This window comes from Dromiciops gliroides, chromosome 2 (assembly GCF_019393635.1).
Source record: "Dromiciops gliroides isolate mDroGli1 chromosome 2, mDroGli1.pri, whole genome shotgun sequence".
Taxonomy (NCBI): domain Eukaryota; kingdom Metazoa; phylum Chordata; class Mammalia; order Microbiotheria; family Microbiotheriidae; genus Dromiciops; species Dromiciops gliroides.
Genome location: NC_057862.1, coordinates 461,889,936 through 461,908,772, shown reverse-complemented (window position 1 = coordinate 461,908,772; position 18,837 = coordinate 461,889,936). Strand labels below are relative to the sequence as shown.

The window sequence follows — 18,837 nt, the reverse complement described above, 5'->3', positions numbered from 1 at the left end:
ATGAATCATCCCTAATTTGGGGTTATGGCAGAGACATGAAAATCCCACAGAGGAAAGGAGAGGTGATTAGATTATTTCAGAATGGAGTTGGGGAAACATTTATTTAAAATTTACATATAAAAGTGAAAGTACCTGTATTGCTCATAGCTTCCCCCATCTTTAAGTCCTAAATGAGGGGGAAATAAAGAGGTTATCAGTGAATAGCCTGGAAAGGTAAAGAAGGTTGGTTCACAGATTGGAAATAACCATCAAACTGCTATCAAAGAATTTCTCTCTTCTGCTCGTATTGGTAACTGGTGGCACTGGTATTCTCTGGTTCAGGAGACTAATTGGAAACCCATCTTAGCATTTAGAGTTTGAAAAGGCTGTAGCAGTAATTTAGGTCAAACCCTGCATTTTACAGAGGAAAATAAATCTATTTGTGCAGGATTCTACACCATTGCCCCAGCAAGCCAAATACTAGGTTGAGACACGTAGTCTATCACAGAACTTCAGCAGGGTCTGGTGCATCTTACTAGTGCCCCAAATATGAATAGAAATTTCCTATTGTAGCTAGATATCCGTTTTCCTTGGTTCCAAGATTAGCAATCTATTTAAAAAAAATAAAGACATTCCAATAGTATGGTAGTCTGTTCAACTCAGTGGATTCTCTTGGAAGAGACACTGTTTGGTCCTAATTAGAATTATAAAATTCCCTGACAACTGTTTCCTTACTACTGTTGGCCCAAGGAACAGATAAGACTACCTTCCTAATTCTAAGGCAGGTTTTAGAGAACAGACATTGCCTCAGACAGAGGTTTTGTGACTTTATCTCTGGTTAGAGTTTTCACTGCATCAGGGCTATTGTTCACCATTTGATTTTTCTTAGCACAATAAAGGAATAGCAGGATGTTATTCTCAAACTCCATAACTTTAAGGTTTTTTTCCTTTCTCTGCCCTTTCTCATCACATTTCATTTGCGACTATTCTAGAATGGGGAAGCAGGCCTCTTTCAGTGTCTTTGCTTCCTTTTTCATGAGTTGCATCTTGAGGAAAGGCTGATCTGACAATTAAATAGGTTTTATTTAGCCAAACAAGTCTCTCTAGACACCCCCTCCCACTCCCACCCAAGAAAATACAAGGGGCAGCTAGGTGGCGCAGTGGATAGAGCACTGGCCCTGGATTCAGGAGGACCTGAGTTCAAATTCTGTCTGAGATGCTTGACACTTACCAGCTGTGTGACCCTGTGCAAGTCACTTAACCCCAATTGCCTCACAAAAACAAAAACAAACAGAAAGAAAATACAAATAATATCTTGTTTTGTACTTTTCAAGTCATACTGTCTAAGAAACTGCTACTAGAATTTGAAAGTATGAACCTGATTACTCAAATACATCATTACCTTAAGTTACGTATTAAGATTCCCTAGGCACTCTGTACGGCTGGGGACAAGTACAGGATATTGGCATTGAGGGGGGAAAGGAGGCAGGATACTTACCAAGGTCCATGTTTCGAGTCCTAGGGTTGCACTGTTTGTACCCCTTGCAGCTCCGAAGCTCCATAAGCTGCACATGCAGTTGATTAAGAACATCTCGATCCAGTGTATTCACTGCATTAATCAGCTGGTGATTATAAAACAAATTGTTAGAAAAAATTTTTAAGGCTACCCAGCTTCATATTGTGGAAGTATTTCTTCCATTGTCTTGTGTCAACCTATACCAACTGAAGTTGGTAAAAAAGTGTTCTGTCAGTCTTTGATCTGCTGTCATTGTGGTATAAATGGAAACGGGGTGAATTTGAGTCTGGCCTGTGCCAGTAGCTGTGTGACCATGTGGAAAATAATGCTTGCCCTTCTTATTTTAAAAGGGTTTGGAGTTGTTAGAAGGAAACACATTGTGAACATTAGTAGTATTACATTATTGTGTCCACTTGACTAGGTTTGGTTCCAAATACTAGCAGTTCATCTGTCAGCATTCTAGTTTAACCTTCTATCAGCTCTTTTAACATGTGGAAGCAATCTTCTGCACTTTTAAGGTTCTATTTTTGGAAGCCAGTTGTATGGACTAAGGAGCAGAGAGAGCATGGCCTGGTGGATCGAGACACAGCTGGCCTCAGAGTGAGGAAACCTGGTTTCAAGTCCTCCCCTTTGACATCACCTAACTATGTGGTCTCACCAAGGTTAAGAGAACCTCTCAATGCCCCTACATAACTCTGACCCTAAGCTGCAGTCTCTCTTGGGAATTCACGATCCCCACAAACCCCAAACACCTGGCCAGAACTTGTGTCAAGTCAGAGGAGTACAGATCTCCTGCTGCTAGTCTGGACCTCAGAAGACATCTAACCCACCCCTCTCATTTTATAGAAGAGGAAATTGAGGCCCAGGGAGAAGTGACCTGACTCACTCAGGTCACACAGTTGTGAAGCTGGAATCAGATTCTCCCAGTTCTGAAGAACCTTTGAGGGTGTCTAGTCCAACTTGAACCTGTAGAATATATCTGACACGTACTCCTTAAGCCTTGATTTAAAGACCTCCAGGGAGGGAAAGCTACAAGCTCCTGAGGCAACCCCTATTGTTAGAAAATTTTTCATCACAGCAAATCTAAATTGGCTTTTGTGATTTCCATCCATTGTTCCTACCTAGTTTTTCCCAGAGATGCCAGGAAAGTGCAAGCCCTTGAAGACAACAGCTGTTAGGGATACCCAGTATCCTTCAGGATGCACTCCCCTCCTTTCACATATCACACGCATATGTATAAGAGGCAGGATACCTGCCTCCTGAGAGGAGTAGTCCACTCCACTTTTCTGCTACTCTCAAGGTTAGGAAATTCTTCCTTAGAGAGCTCTACCTCCCGATCAATACTCTTTATGGATGGTATGGACTCAAAGCCCTTCACCAGCTCGTTTCTCCTTCTTTGGACATAATCCAGCTTATTACTGACCTTTCTAAAAAAAAAGTAGTGCTCAGAACTGAACGTATCCTAGCTGGGATCATGCCAGGGTAGTGTACAGTGGGACTGCATTACTTCATGCCAATGAAACCTAGGACACTGATGACTGAGATTGCAATACACAAACTCTCAGACCTTTTCAGGTGAACTGTGAACTGCCCTCTAGACATGTGAGTGCTATTGGACTGCACTACCTACCTCTACATTTGTGAAATTAATTTCTGAATCCAAGCCCAAGACAGGGATAAATGTCAGCTTATCAGAGTTGACCTAATGTCGTATCCTATCAGAGATTTTTCAGTCCAGATTTAGTGATTCCAGGGACCTTGAGCTTCTGATCTGTGTGCGTTCAGGAACACTGGGCTTCACATTGATAAGTATTCACTAGCCCAGACTCAGATTCACTGCACTACTTCCCAGTCATCTTCATAAATTCCACGACACCAATTCTAGCTTTGGAAACAGTATTATAACCAACACTTCTCATCTTTGCTTTCTCAAAGTATCATTTCAAGTGCCACTTCCACAAGAAACTTTCCCTGATTTCACTTAGTTGGACGTAGGCTCTCCCTCCTCAAACTGTGTTTAATTTCTCTGTTGAATGGTATATCCCCTGAATAGAACGTAAACCCCTTGAGGGCAGAGACTAGATGCTTGAGGAATGATTGCTGAATTGAATCCAAAAATTTAATAAACATGCAATTCTTACCTATCCGAGTCACTGATAAAAATGTTAAACTACACAGACGTTTTGGGGCCCTCCAAACTGACCACTGGGATGAGTTCCTTAGCCACTTGAGTTGGTTGTACAACATAGGTTTCGTTACCCAAGTGCCTCTTATTCGACTGTGTTTGAACCCTTCGGTGGAAAGTTGAAGCCAAATGGTCTTCCCCCTGAAGCACCATGATGCTTCCTACTAAAAACTACTTAATTAAAATAGATGGGATTGATAGGACTTAAATAGTGAATCCCATACCTGGTAGGGATCGGTGTTGAGATCAAAATATTCCAGGAAGCCCGTAGCAAATTCACAGAATAGGAAGTTGTGTGTCTCATTGATTGTCCTCATGCACCAGTACGTATTGTTGTTGGCGCTGGTACAGGCACAGAAAGGACCCACTGCAATCAAAAGAGGAAGACGCAGCATCAACATGAGTCATTCTGCAAGAAATAAAGGGCAGGGGGACAGTGCACTCGATCCTCTAGGAATCTGACACAGCAATGGCAACTTTGTGAACCTATAGTCCTTATCCCCAGGTATAGAATGGCACATTACCTTTAGATTTGGTCCTTGGGGGGGTGCTACCAGCCAAGAGATTCTCACTGGATAACTGTAGATGGAAATGAACTGAAATGCTCTCCTTCCTCTGTCTTTGTTGTCACCCTGTCCTTTAAATGGCCCAGGATTTGTGTGGTCAAAGAGAATAAGTCTGAAGATTCAGCCTGTTGACCCAGCACTAACTCTTAGTTTGACCTGGGGCAAGTCATTTTCCTCTTTCTGTACTAGTTTCCTTCAGATGTTATAATAATAAGCACACCCTCTATCTCCTTTCATCCTCATCTCATCTGGAAACTGTGACTGGGGGAAGCTATGCCTTGCCCAGGGTGTATAGTAAATGACTGAGTGGGGCCCTGGAAACTGGGTCTTTGAACTTCAAGCCCCCAGCACTTTCTGCTACTTGACACAGTTATAAGGAACAAGCTTCAATCAATCAAGCCTGTGAAAACATGGAGCAAGCTTTAAGAAGTATCAGGGATGGGGCAGCTAGGTGGTACAGTGGATAAAGCACTAGCCCTGGATTCAGGAAGACCTGAGTTCAAACCTGGCCTCTGACATTTGACACTTACTAGCTGTGTGACCTTGGGCAAGTCACTTAACACCCCCCCCCCCCCAAAAAAAAGTATCGGGGAGGCGAGTGGTTATCACACTAAGGACTCAGGAGGGGTGCTAACTGCAGTTGAGAGGAAGGCCCCACTCACATGTCCACAGCGGAGCTGTCTGCCAGTGCTGGTTGTCGTGGGTGAAGCAGGTAAGGCCAGGCATGCTGCAGGTGTCATTGTTTTTCAGTCTCTTCAGCAGCTTGCGGAGTTTCTTCTTTCTCTTCTGTTCTCTCAGCAACCACACCTTGTCTTTCTCCTGCGTTGTTTTCCTAGGTACAGAAGCCGGAAGGGAAGGGGAGGGGAGGGAAAGGAGGATGAGAGAGAAACCAAAGGTATTACCTACCATTCGGCACAGTCCAGTCTCCCCACAAAAGGCCCTCTTTTTGGCTTTGAGATGGCCACACAGAGCAGACTTGGATCCCAACTAGTCGTTTTATGCTTTGGGAAGCTTGGAATCTTAGAGCTAGAAGGAATCATCTACAGAGTTCACTCCACACCTGACCTGGATTCCTTTCTATAGGGAGTGGGTTAAACTGAAATAGAAAAGGGTGGGGAGGGACTGACATGACTGTGTCTGAGGCTGCATAGTAACTTAGAACATTTTCTGTATTTTACAGCATTTTTGTTTTGTTAAATATTTCCCAATTCCATTTTTATCTGGTTTCCAGCAGTACTCGGGGAGCATTGAGGCTCCGGTGCCTTCACACCTCTGTCATATCTGACAAGTGGTCATTCAGAGACCTTCTTTCTATACTGGGGAACCAGCTAATCCGGGGCCATCTCCAGTCATCCTGATCTATGTTTTGCCACTGGACCCAGATGGCTCTGGAGGAGAGAGTGAGGCTGGTGACTCGCACAGCCCTTCCTCATTTAAATTTAGTTCACTGCAGATCAACACATCACCTTCCTGGCGTCACTGGTCCTCTTCAAGAATGATGGACAAACAACAACCACCAGCTTATTATATGAGATAGCGATTATACAAGTATATCCCCATTTTACAGATCAAAAAAAATTCAAGTTTGGCGAAGATAGACTGCTTTGCCAATGAATACCACAGCACTAGATGTCAGTCAGGGTAGCCTATTCCATTCCTGGATTAGCTCTAATTGGAGATCAGAGGTGAAAGGCGTTGTGGGAATCATCTGACCTTCTGACAGAAGAAGAAACAATCCTAAAGAGGTTCTGGTTTAAAGTGACACAAAAGAGCTCGGATTAAAATCACACAGTTCCTACCACTACCAACTATAGTTGGCATTTGAAAGAACCAGAGTAGAATACCCACTCAAACCTGTCCTTAGAGTCATATCAACACATATCAGGCAGGTGTGCTGTTTTTCTTTTTCTTTTTTTCCCTCCCTTTTCCATCAACTAAAAGGCACAAAGACCCCTTTTATGGGTTTGTGAGGGAAATCCTGAATTTGAGATAAAAGAGAGCATCCAGTTTCTCCTTGAATCCCAATAAAGGGGTTTTCTTTTGGGATGAACTCCTATGGAATATACAGTAGGAAACATCATGAGCTGCTGTTTAAGAAGGAATGAGATATCCTTGGCTTATGGTTAGTTCTTTCTTTAAGAAATAAGGGGGGGGGGCAGCTAGATGGCGTAGTGGTTAAAGCACTGGCCCTGAATTCAGGAGTACCTGAGTTCAAATCCGGCCTCAGACACTTGACACTTACTAGCTATGTGACCCTGGGCAAGTCACTTAACCCCCATTGCCCTGAAAATAAATAAATAAATAGCTAAAAAAAGGGGGGGGGGCAGCTAGATAGTACAGTGGATAGAGTACTGGTCCTGGAGTCAGGAGTGCCTGAGTTCGGATCCGGCCTCAGACACTTAAAACTTACTAGCTGTGTGACCCTGGGCAAGTCACTTGGCCCCAATTGCCTCACTTAAAAAAAAAAAAAGAAAGAAAGAAGGCGGGGGCAGCTAGATGGCGGAGTGGATAAAGCACCAGCCCTGGATTCAGGAGGACCTGAGTTCAAATCTGGCCTCAGACACTTGACACTTACTAGCTGTGTGACCCTGGGCAAGTCACTTAACCCTCATTGCCCCACCCCCCAAAAAAAGAAAGAAAGAAAGAAAGAAGGTGGGGCTAGAACGATGCCTCCTCCTGCATTCCTCCCCCCTACCCCCTTCCAACTTCCCTGCCAAACCAGCTTGCAAATCTCCCTGTCTCAGAGGCAGTAGGTCTGGGTCTTGAAGTGTTTCCCAGAGCCAGCTGCCACTTACTTGGAAGGGTGTAGCATGGAGCTTTTGTGCTTGACTCTCCCCTTGTGTTTAGCCTGGTAGCTGGAAAACAGAATCTGTACTTAGAAGCTGCTGCTTAACAGGGTACCATATGCCATTGCCCACGCCCGATGTTTTTTCTAGGCTGGGTTAGCCTTTGGAGCCCCAAACCTACTTATACCTATGTATCAGGTATATATCTGAGTATCATCGAAGTCTAATCCAGCCCCACAAATCGCTAGCAAGCCTTTTATCGAAGCCCTTTAGTGAAAGGGAATGCATCAACTCCAAAGCATTTGGGGGTAGCTCTAATTGTTTGGAAGTCTCTCAAAGCAAGGCTTAACTTGCCTCTTTGTAATGGCCACCCAGTACTCTCATTTCTCTGCTGCCCAGAGAGACAAGTCTATTCCATGACACCCCTTCAAAAAGCCTGAAGGCAGCCATCAAAATGCTCCCTGAGGCGCCCTTCTTCAGACTAAGCCAACCCCTGTTCATCAAATTGCTCCCAAGTTTTGCACTTGCCTTCACTATCCTATTTGTCTTCTGGATAGTTTCCAATTTATCAGTGTCCTTCCCTGAATGTAGCCTCTAGGAATATAATACTCCAGATGTTGTCCGGTTGGGGCAGAGTACTGGGGGACGGAGGACCAGGGAGTATCACCTCCTTATGCTTGCACACTATATCTCTTTAATTTTCTTTTGGTTGACACATTAAACATGGACTAATACTGATCTTGCAACCCACTAAGAAAGAAACCCACATCTTCGTCCAGCAAGTTAGCCATGCTTCCTCTCCCGGTATGGCCATGCCGTCTCAATCCTGGGCCTGAGATTATTAAATTATTAAACTTCATCTAATTAGATTCAGCTCAATAATCTAGCCTCACAATGTCTTGGAGTCCTGTTTTGTGTTATCCAGCACCTTAGCTATCCCAGCTGCAGCTTTGGGTCATTTGTAAGTTTCATAAACAAGCCATCTCTGCCTTTGTCCAAGTCACCGAGTAAACAGTAAGATAGCACCAGGTCAAGCCCAGCTCCCTGGGGGAGACCTCCGCTGAGGATGTGATAGGATATGGAACCACTAATGATCCTCCTGCCTCTTGGATCCTGCCATTCACTAGGATAGTAATCGAACATGGACAGTTACAGGTATACCAGTGTATTCACTAAATGGCAATTCTTCCCCTGTAATCCCCAGGAATTGTGTTTCGTTTTGTTTTTTAATTAGACAACTGGTAATATTAGCCCCAGAACTCAGTGAATTTTCTGAAATCCGACTTTAGAAATCCCATTCCTATCCAGCTTTCACAGAAATAAGAGTAAATTTCAGCTCCAGTTATCTAGAATCAGGGTTATATGCAGGGGGAACTTTTAGCTCTTCAAAAGGAAAAAGCAAGCCATGGCATAAGTGGAAAGTACAGTGGCCCAGTAATCAGGAGCCCGGGACTCTGCCTGGGCTCCCTTACTAGCTAAATAGGAGTCATTTTCCCTTGGCCAACGTCAGCCTCCCAATTTAGCTAAGACTTGTGTACTCTTTCCTATGATAGAACCGAGGTAATAGTGACCTCTAGTGGTGCTGATCATATATTGCAAAATCACAACCAACTTCTGAACAGAAGATTAAGTAGGATCATAAAAACAGGTGAAAGGTCACTAGGCCTAATTATCCAATAAGTTACATAAGTGTTTTACGACTTGAAAAATACTTTCCACAAAACTACTGGGTGATGTAGGTAGTTCTTGGGGCTTGACACAATCTGGTTTGGGGCAAGATAGGGTTTATCAGGGCCAAGACCCCAAAACTGAGTGCTGCCCTTTTGGGGGGATGGGAACCTGTGGTGGCAGGCTGCACAGCATGAATTTAACCCCAAGACAGACAGCTCTCCTAAAAGGTGGGCAGAGAAGACTTTTCCCAAGCCTCTTCCCAAGCTCACATTGGAGGCTTTGGGGGCCATTTTCTCAAATTCACATTCTCCTAAGCTAGAAGCCCTGTCACATGGTGGTCAGTTCCATCCATCCAGATCAAGTTGTCCTCAAAGGTTTTCTTCCTCAAGCTGTCTGCTTCTTATCAGGCGGAACCTGGCCTGCTACCTGGGGGTGGTGTTAAGGTTGTTCAGAAGACATCACACAAATCTGGTCAGAGAGGGGCCCACATGTTGAGGGCTGTTCTTTACCCTGTCCCATCAAGTGAGTGCAGAGGGAAAAAGAGTCCTCAGCTTGTCCATTTACAAAAATGGCTGCCCTCCTTGCCAGATGGGGCTGAGTCCAGCAATATCTGCAATTTTAAAGTGTGTTGCCTGCCTTTCCCATGACATCCCCTGAAATAGCCAATAGCCCATGATGCCTCAAGACTGCCCAGCTGCCCCCTACCTCATCTTATTGCAGTCACATTCTTCAGGCCTCTTTTTCTTCAGATGACCTCGGACTTCTCGAAGGTTCTTAATCTTGTTTTGGAGTGTTTCAATCTGAGGAAAGGAAAGAACAATGGAGACCAAAAGACTCCTAAACCTCTGAGGCTGATGCCCTAGTCCTGGGGGTCAGCACCGCCTCCCCTGTAGCACACAGAAATGGAGATTATGTAAAGATAGTTTTAAAGTTAAGGGGTTTTTTTTTTTTTTTGGATGAAGCAATTGGGGTTAAGTGACTTGCCCAAGGTCACACAGCTAGTAAGTGTCAAGTGTCTGAGGCTGAATCTGAACTCAGGTCCTCCTGACTCCAGGGCCAGTGCTCTATCCACTAAAGTTAGGTTTTTACTTAGGGTTAGGCAAGAAAGGTTAGCCCCATAATCCCAGTGTGAATGGAGAGAGGGCCCTTTCTTTCTTCCCTGTGCTGTTGGTCCAGGCTGTCCTCGGTCACAGCTGTGAAGTGCACTAGGCATCCCCCAAGATCACTTCATCCTTCTCCCTAACTTTAAGAAGGACTAGCCCCATTCTCCAGAGGTGAGGATTTAAGAAGTCTTAGAGAAATATAAAAACAAAGTCAAGGAGAGAGAGCAGTAGCAATTGGAGGGTAAACTGTCCCACCTTCCAATCACACTCACAGAGTGTCTCAGCTGGAAGGAATCACAGAGATTGAGTCCAATCCCTTCAGATTATAGGAAGAAAGTGAAGCCCAGAGAAGAGGAAGTTATCTGCTCAAGGTCAGATCCCTAGTAAGTGTTGGGGTTGAGATTTTAACTCAAGCCTTATGATTCCCAGTCTAAGGTTCTTCTAGCTGCTGAAATGATTTTTAAGTTCAAATCTATTTTACTCTTTCATTCAATAAATCCCTATTACCTCTAGAATAAAAAATACATTATTCTGGCTTTAAAATCCCTTCCCCAGCCTTACCCCATAGCTTACCCCACTTTCCATGCTATTATAATAGCCATGTTGGTCTCCCCCCACTTCAATCCATTCTCCACTCAGCTGTCAAATTGGTTTTCCTGGGGACAGCTATGTGGCCCAGTGGATAAAGCACCAGCCCTGGATTCAGGAGGACCTGAGTTCAAATATGACCTCAGACACTTGACATTTACTAGCTGGGAGACCCTGGGAAAGTCACTTAACCCTCAGTGCTCTGCCCACCCCCCAAAATGGTTTTCCTAAAGTGCCTTCTTTCTGACCATGCCACCTCCCTACTCAATCAATACCAGGCCTCCTGTTAATTCCAGGATAGAATATACAAATCCTGTTTGGCTTTTAAAGCACTTGATAACCCAGCCTCTTCCAACCTTTCTCACACCTTCACCTCCCCATCCTCTTGTGCTATACAATCCAGTGACACTGGCCTCCTTGGCATCTTCAGAGACTCCCTCTCCCCACTCTGAGCATTTCCACTGTCTATCACCCATGCCTGGAATGCTCCACCTTTCTTATTTCTGGGTTCCTTGGCTTCCATTAAATCTAAGAGAAAGTTCTACCTTCTGCAAGAAGGCTTTCCCAATGAGCAGAACCAAGAGAACATTGTACACAATATCAACAACACTGTGTGATGATCAGCTTTGATAGACTTTACTCTTCTCAGCAGTGCAATGACCCAGTGGAAAATGCTCTCCACATTCAGAAAAAGAACTAAGGAGTCTGAATGCAGATCGAGGCATACTATTTTCACTTTTGTTGTTGCTTTTTTGTTATTCTTGTTTATTCTTTCTTGTGTTTTTTTTCTTTTGTTCTGATTCTTCTCTTACAACATGACTAATGTGGAAATTGCCCATTAGGCTTTGAGCTCTTGGAGAGCACTGTTTTGTTTGTTTGTATCCCCAGTGCTCAACTCCATAGATGCTAATAAATTAACAAATGCTAATTAGCCGAGTCTACACGATTTTGACAAATTAGGCTTTTCTCTATTCTTCACACACAGTACTCTGCCTCTGCCTCTTGCCACCTCTGGCTCTCCCCTTTGCCTAAAGTGCACTTACTTCCTCCTCACCTGTGTTTCATGGAATTCAGCACCACCTTCTACCTGAAACCTTTTCTAATCTTTCCAACTGCTACTGCTCTCCCTCCTTAACTTTGTTTTTATATTTCTTTTGCATTTATTCCACATAGGTTTTGTATATGTACTGGTCTTATTTGACAGATAGAATTCTCTTTTCCATGAGAACAAAGAGTTTCCTGAGTTCCTGGCACATATTTGGTGTTTAATAAATATTTGATTTGTGGTAAAATTATGGGACTTGGCAGACCTGAAGATTGATTTGGAATTGATTGAATTGGGTGAGAATGAGAGACTGAGAACCTACTTAGGGATGATTAAATCGGGACCACACCTGGCCAGCCCTGAGTAGGGTGTTGTTCTCAGAAGTTGGACCTAGTTAAGGTTGATTAAATTGAGACCACACGTGACCAACCCTGAGTAGAGTGTGTTCTCAGAGGCTGTGGACTTCGACATCAACAGGAGACCACTCTCAACCAATCAACTTGAAGAACCTCCCATTTCGGGGAGGAAGACAAGAAGTAGGAAGCTGAGGCTGTCTGACTGGATATTCTTCTTTTTGGTTTGAGACATAGGCTTGGTGGCAGAACTTCACGTGGCCTGCTAGGAAAGCTAATATTTTCATGCTATAAGGAATCTGTTCTCCATCTTTCTCTTCACTATCTTATAATATATCTTTTAATAAATCCTTAAAAGCCTAAACCCTTGCTGAATTTATCAGTGATTTTAGCCAGTTTCCCCCCAAAACTGGGGGGGAGCAGATTAGAACCCACATTTAGATTTTTAAACTACACAGACTGAATAGTTGAGTATTACTATACTATGTGACCCTTCCCACTTTGTTTCTCTCAAGGCAGCGAGGTGACTCAGTGAATAGAACACTAGACCTGGAGTCAGGAAGGCCTAAGGAGTTCAAATATGACCTCAGGTGTTCACTAGCTATCTGTGACCTTGGGCAAGTCACTGGGCTTGCTTCAGTTTCCTCAACTGTAAAATAGAGATAATAGCACCTACCTCTCACTAGGTTGTTAGTGAGAATCAAATGAGGTAATATTGTAATGCACTTAGCATAATGCCACCTGCATAATAAATGCTTGTCCTCCTCCCTCCCCACCCATTCCTAATCCTGTTCTTTAAAAATCTCCACTTCTCTCTCCCACCACCCACTAGTCTAACTAGAGACTCTTTGCTGAAAAGTGTGCCCATTTCCTCCTGTTTAGGTCAGACACTTCTCCAACAGTGACCCTTCCACCATCCCAATTCTGTCATCCATGGATAGCCCTGTGGTCAGATGAAGCTTTGAGGACTGAGTCTAGGGGACCACTCACCTCATGGTCAATGTGTAGCTTGTGGTCTTTCCAGGCCTGCAATGACTTGTATAGGTCTAGGTCACACTGGACAGTGTCATTCTCCAGGATGTAGCACCTGTCCAAGTTGGGTAGAGGAAGGAGACAATATTACTGACTGGGAAAGAGACGTTCCTTCCTACCTTAGGACTGGCACCTCTGAAAGCTTCTGATGAGGGATCAGTTATAAGTATGCACCGTCAGTCCCTCCCCACCCTCAGACCCTCCCTATGATCCTCATTCCAGGGGTGTTCGGCTTCCTTCCCCTCTCTATTCCAGAGAAGTCACAGAACCAACCTCACCTGTGGGTTACTTTGATGAGGTTGGGGGCCATATACTCCTGAAGGTCCCCGGTGCCGCTGAACTCACTGCCACCATCCTTCTCCTCCTGGTCCTCAGGGGCCCCTCCAGCCTCCAGCCTGTGCCGTTTGGTGATATTCCTAGGCTGGAGTCCCATGCTGTAAAGTTCCCCATCCAATTCGATAGACACAGACCGGATCGAGCGGTTCCGGATATAGCTGGCCTTGTATTCTGCAAAGGGAGTGTGTCTCTACAGTTGTTCCCAGGACCAGTCTGTTCATCCTCTTCCCTCCTTCCTCGGCCTGAAACCTTTAGGCTCCTCCGCCAGCCTTCTAAGCACCTTCTTATACTTCCTCATTTTACAGAGAAGGAAACTGAGGCCCAGAGGAGTTACTAAGTAACAGCACCTGGATTGAAAACTTGGTTCAATCCAGCGCTGTCTATTGGGTCATTCCCCCCCTCCACGTCCTCAAGCTTACTCCTTTTCCCTCCAAGCCTGCCTCATCGTAAGTCCAGCATGATTAGGTAAGATAGCATTCCTTCCAACCGCTAACAGATGGATTCTTTTTTCCCCTTAGAAAATAGGCCCATCTTTAAAAACTGCAACAACAAAACAAGAAATCAAATCCCACAACCATAGAATTTTTTGGGGGGGGCCTTGAGAATCATTTAGTTTAGTGCATCTGTACTGCAAGAGAAGCACCTGGTGCCCAGAGAGTGGAAGTGCCTCAGTCAGATAGAGCCCAACTTCTTAGGGTCGGTCCTCCCAAGCTACGAAGCCCTCCTCCTTTCAGGTTATCTGCCATAATTATTGATATGTTGTATTCTCCTGTTAGAATGTGTTTGTTAAGGACAGCAATTAAGTGTACCCCTAGCACTTGGCAAATTGCCTGGCACATAGTATATAGAGCTGATTGCCAGCTCCATCTACTACTCCTTTTTTTTTTTAGTGAGGCAATTGGGGTTAAGTGACTTGCCCAGGGTCACACAGCTAGTAAGTGTTAAATGTCTGAGGCCAGATTTGAACTCAGGTACTCCTGACTCCAGGGCCGGTGCTATATCCACTGTGCCATCTAGCTGCCCCTCTATCTATTCCTTCTTGACCGCCAGTAAGATCGGCCGCATCGCTCACCTTCTCGTTCCTTGTTCTCCCTAAGTTTCTGAAGGGCAGTCACCATCTATTTCTTTTTGCATGTAGTTGGCCTACAGGAAGTGGGGCAGGGGTGTGTGTCGGGAGGAAGGCTTGAGAAGTACTTAGGAAGAAACCCCAGGAAGATGATTTAAAAAATCTGCACCCTGTCCTCTTCCCATATCCCCTTCTAACTCCCTCCCCTTCCTCTCCCCCAAACTCCCCTGGCCCAGGGTGGGAACTGTTCAGGGAATTTTGTGGGCGTGATTGAAAAGTGAGATAAATGAATAAAGAAATACTTTTTAAGCACAACAAGTACAAAAGAGAGACATATATTTAGGATCATCTATTTTGAGAGAGGGATAGGGGATGTTAGCCCAGGAAAGGTGTTTTTGGTTTGGAAAGTCATGGGTATAGGTGGTAAGTGGAGGCCTAGGGCAATAAGTTGGTATACCCTTTCTAGAAATAATGATAGGGTTGATTTAATTACTATTTCCAGAGCTGCCAAGAGATGGAAAGGTGGTAGTGGAGAGAAAAAATGAGGTACTTGGGCAGCTAGGTGGCACAATGGATAAAGCACCAGCCCTGGATTCAGGAGGACCTGAGTTCAAATCCGACCTCAGACACTTGACACTTACTAGTTGTGTGACCTTGGACAAGTCACTTAACCCTTACTGCCCCACCAAAAAAAGAAAGAAAGAATGAGGTACTGCAAGAAGATGGCGTGGTTAAGCATAGTTGGTTGGCCAGGGCCAGATAAATACAGTAAGCTCTGGACAATTCCAGTGGCACAGCCCCAGGCAAGAAGCCAGTTGAGAAGGGGGAATATAAGGAATTCAGACCCAGAATCCTCCAGCCTCCGAGTTGCCTCCCTCTGCTCACCCCATAGTTCTTTGACCAGCTGTCACTAAGTCCGTAAAGGAGTTCTCTCATTCACAGTGAAGCCGATGTCAGAGGGGGTCTGGTGATGATGATTCATACGCATAAAAAAGTGAATGGCTTATTATGAACCCATAAAACCTGGCTCTGACAGGAATAAAGACCCGAGCTGTATGTTCCATTAACTCTCTGAGAGCCCCCATCACTCAGCCTCTGCCACTCCTTAGGGGCCCTGATGAAGCAGCTGGGCTCCTTGGTTGGGTGGCTAAGCTGGAATCTTCCCTCTGACTTCCAGCTGGTAGGTGGTATAAACTCTGGGCTTGACCCAAGTGGGCTTGGTATGAGAAGTCTCTCCCTTGATAGAATGTAAGCTTCTTAAAGGAAAGACATTCCTGCCCCCTGCCATCCCCCTTTGTCTTTGTATCCCTAGGGCCTGGCAAGGGGCTATCTGGCACATGGTAGACACTTTTTAAAAATTTAATTTATTTTTTTTTGGTGAGGCATTTGGGGTTAAGTGACTTGCCCAGGGTTACAGAGCTAGTGTTAAGTGTCTGAGGCTGGATTTGAACTCAGGTCCTCCTGAATCCAGGGCCGGTGCTTTATCCACTGCGCCACCTAGTTGCCCCACACGGTAGACACTTAGTAAGTACATGTTGGTTGCCTGCCCAGATACTGATGGATTGTTAAAGGTCACCCAGTCCAGCTCCCTCATATTAGAGATGAGGTAACTGCGGCCCAATTAAGTTAAATAACTTGCCCAAGGTTGAGCAGTTTCTTAGTATCTCTCTTATCCCAGTGTTAATTAGCATCACCTCAGGTGATATCTAGTCACAAGGCCATATATGTCATTATCAAAATCTATCCATAAACATTTTAAGTATTCACCATGTGCCTAGAACTCAGGTGCTCCATCTACATGGGATGTACCCCAGTCTTCCCTTTCAGACATGGTTGCAGCCTCACATCATACACTTCTCCACATACTCTGATCCACACTGGACTATTTGTTATTCCTCACACATCACAGTCTTTATCTTCCCAACTAAGTACCCTGGCTGCCCCTGATGCATAATTATTTTTCCATCTCACTTCTGAGATCCCCTAGTTTTTCAGGCCTCCTCCTCTTCCTTCTTCGGCAATTGGGGATTAAGTGACTTAACCAGGGTCACACAGCAAGTAAGAGTCTGAGGCTGGATTTGAACTCAATACCTCCTGACTCCAGAGCTGGTGCTCTATTCACTGTGCCACCTAGCTGCCCTTGACTTCTTTCAAGATTCAGTTCAAATTCCCTCTTGGCTACTAAACTTTCTTTTCTGCGATTACCTTCCATATACATACGTACACACAGATTTATATGTTGTAGGTAGCTGGTTATTTACATGTTGTCTCTCCCCCACCCATCTCCATTCCCCAAATGTACATCTCAGGAGGGCAAAGTCCAACACCTCATTTTACAGATGAGCAAGCTGAAGCACACAGATTAAGTGACTTGGGTCACAGCCAGCAAGCGTCTCAGGCAGGATTTGAACTCTGGGTCTTCCTGAGTCTAAGTCCAGCTCTCTATCCCACTTCACAACATGTCACTTGGGGCAGCTAGCTGGCGCAGTGGATAAAGCACCGGCCCTGGATTCAGGAGGACCTGATTTCAAATCCAGCCTCAGACATTTGACACTTACTAGCTGTGTGACCCTGGGCAAGTCACTTAACCCCAATTGCCTCACCCCCCCCCAAACAAAAACATATTGCTTAAGCACGTAATAACTTTTCTGCTTACTGAATTAACTAGTTGATCACTAAGGTTCCTTTCAGTTTCAAATTCCATGTTCCTCACTGGCGTTCACAGCCTTCCACAATCCGGCCTCCAACCTACCTCTCCAGCCAACCTCACATCATTTCCTCCTGAATATTCTTATGTTTTAGTCAAACTGGATCAGCTGCCATCGCCTGAACATGTTTACAACCAGTTCTCAAAGCATCACTTACTGAGGGCTGGCTGGGGGCCCTGCCTCATAAATCAACCCTCAGGTTACTATGAGTTTTTTTTTTTTTGTATTTTTTTTTTTTGTTTGTTTTGCGGGGCAATGGGGGTTAAGTGACTTGCCCAGGGTCACACAGCTAGTAAGTGTCAAGTGTCTGAGGCCGGATTTGAACTCAGGTACTCCTGAATCCAGGACCGGTGCTTTATCCACTGCTCCACCTAGCTGCCCCTTCTTTGTGTTTTTTTAAGGCAGGGAAAAAAAAAAGCTTAATTGAGTCCCAAGTTCTCATATTATTTAAAGATTATCTACCATGCCGAACACTTAAAAGAGAGCGTCGCTGTGTAATTCAATCTAGCAACCAATAATTTTATTCACCTAAAAAAAATTAGCTTAGTAGTTAGTAATCAGCCTGCGAGGAAATATAATGGGGTGGGGGGGAATCAATTTGAAGCCTCTGTCTTGAAGCGTGTGCCAGGTCATTATGGAGAAAGACTAATCTGCTAAATAATTGAGGATCTGCGTTTGTGGGATGAGAGGCAAGAAATGTAGTTGAGAAGTGATGGCTGGTAGCTGTTGCCTGCCACTTCTATTCTAATCACACTCCATCCTTCAAATGGGCACATTTATCTGAGTCAGAGGAGAGCCAGGTCTGGGAAAGTGCCTGGGTTTGGGAGGCAAACATCCTGCAGAGCAGGCCAACTGCTGTAGAGGATTTCTTTCACCTTCCTGAGATGGGCCCTTAGCGCTTATCACATGGGGCAGGAGAGATAAGAATTGTTAAGTCATTTTCTTTTTTTTTTTTTTTTTTTGCGGGGCAATGGGGGTTAAGTGACTTGCCCAGAGTCATACAGCTAGTATGTGTCAAGTGTCTGAGGCCGGATTTGAACTCAGGTACTCCTAAATCCAGGGCCGGTGCTTTATCCACTGCGCCACCTAGCTGCCCCAATATTTTTATTATTTTATTATTATTTTATTTTATTTTTTTTAGTGAGGCAATTGGGATTAAGTGACTTGCCCAGGGTCACACAGCTAGTAAGTGTCAAGTGTCTGAGGTCGGATTTGAACTCAGGTTCTCCTGACTCCAGGGCCGGTGCTCTATCCACTGCGCCACCTAGCTGCCCCGTTGTTAAGTCATTTTCAGTTGTGTCTGACTCTCTGGGACCCTATTTGGGGTTATCCTGGCAGAGATACTGGAGTGATTTGCCATTTCCTTCTCCAGCTCCTTTTACAGATGAGGAAACTGAAGCAAACAGGGTGAAGGGACTTGCCCAGGGTCACACAGCTTGGAAGTGTCTGAAGCTGGATTTGAACTCAGGAAGGGAGTCTTCCTGACTCCAGGCCCAGCACTCTATTCCACTGCAGCATCACCTAGCTGAGAATAACCCTTAAATATTAGACATATAAAGCCTAGACCTGTAAGGACCTATGTGTTTGGGCTGATGGAATGTCCATTCTGATGAAGAATCAATGCTGGATTAGAGGAGCATCATAAGACTTAGAGCTGGAATGACATTATAGATTATCCTGTCCAAACCCCCTCATTTTAGAGAGGAGAAAACTAAGGGCCAGGGAGGTGAAGGAAGTTGCCTGAGGTTATATGGCAATAAATAGGAGAGAATGAATTTGAACTCAGGCCTTCTGATTCCAAAAACAATTCTGACTCTTCAAGTCGGCCCCACCTCCATCTCCATCACCCTCCCCCCAGGAGATAATCTCTTTTTTTTTTTTGGTTGGGCAGTGAGGGTTAAGT

General features: G+C 44.7%; 1 protein-coding gene across 3 annotated transcripts in view; it reads right to left on the bottom strand.

Annotated features, from left to right (window-relative positions):
* Positions 1-18,837, bottom strand: part of SULF2 (sulfatase 2) — a 147,075-nt gene that overhangs the window by 2,760 nt on the left and 125,478 nt on the right. For 2 of the 3 annotated variants that reach the window (XM_043989120.1, XM_043989118.1), the window contains exons 12-19: positions 13,103-13,331; positions 12,783-12,879; positions 9,409-9,503; positions 7,042-7,101; positions 4,909-5,078; positions 3,905-4,047; positions 1,478-1,601; positions 133-166 (exon numbers count right to left, since the gene is read on the bottom strand). In XM_043989120.1, coding sequence (XP_043845055.1) covers positions 133-166; positions 1,478-1,601; positions 3,905-4,047; positions 4,909-5,078; positions 7,042-7,101; positions 9,409-9,503; positions 12,783-12,879; positions 13,103-13,331 — 952 coding nt within the window. The remainder of the gene's footprint in view (positions 1-132; positions 167-1,477; positions 1,602-3,904; positions 4,048-4,908; positions 5,079-7,041; positions 7,102-9,408; positions 9,504-12,782; positions 12,880-13,102; positions 13,332-18,837) is intronic. The other variant, XM_043989121.1, reaches the window with a different exon arrangement.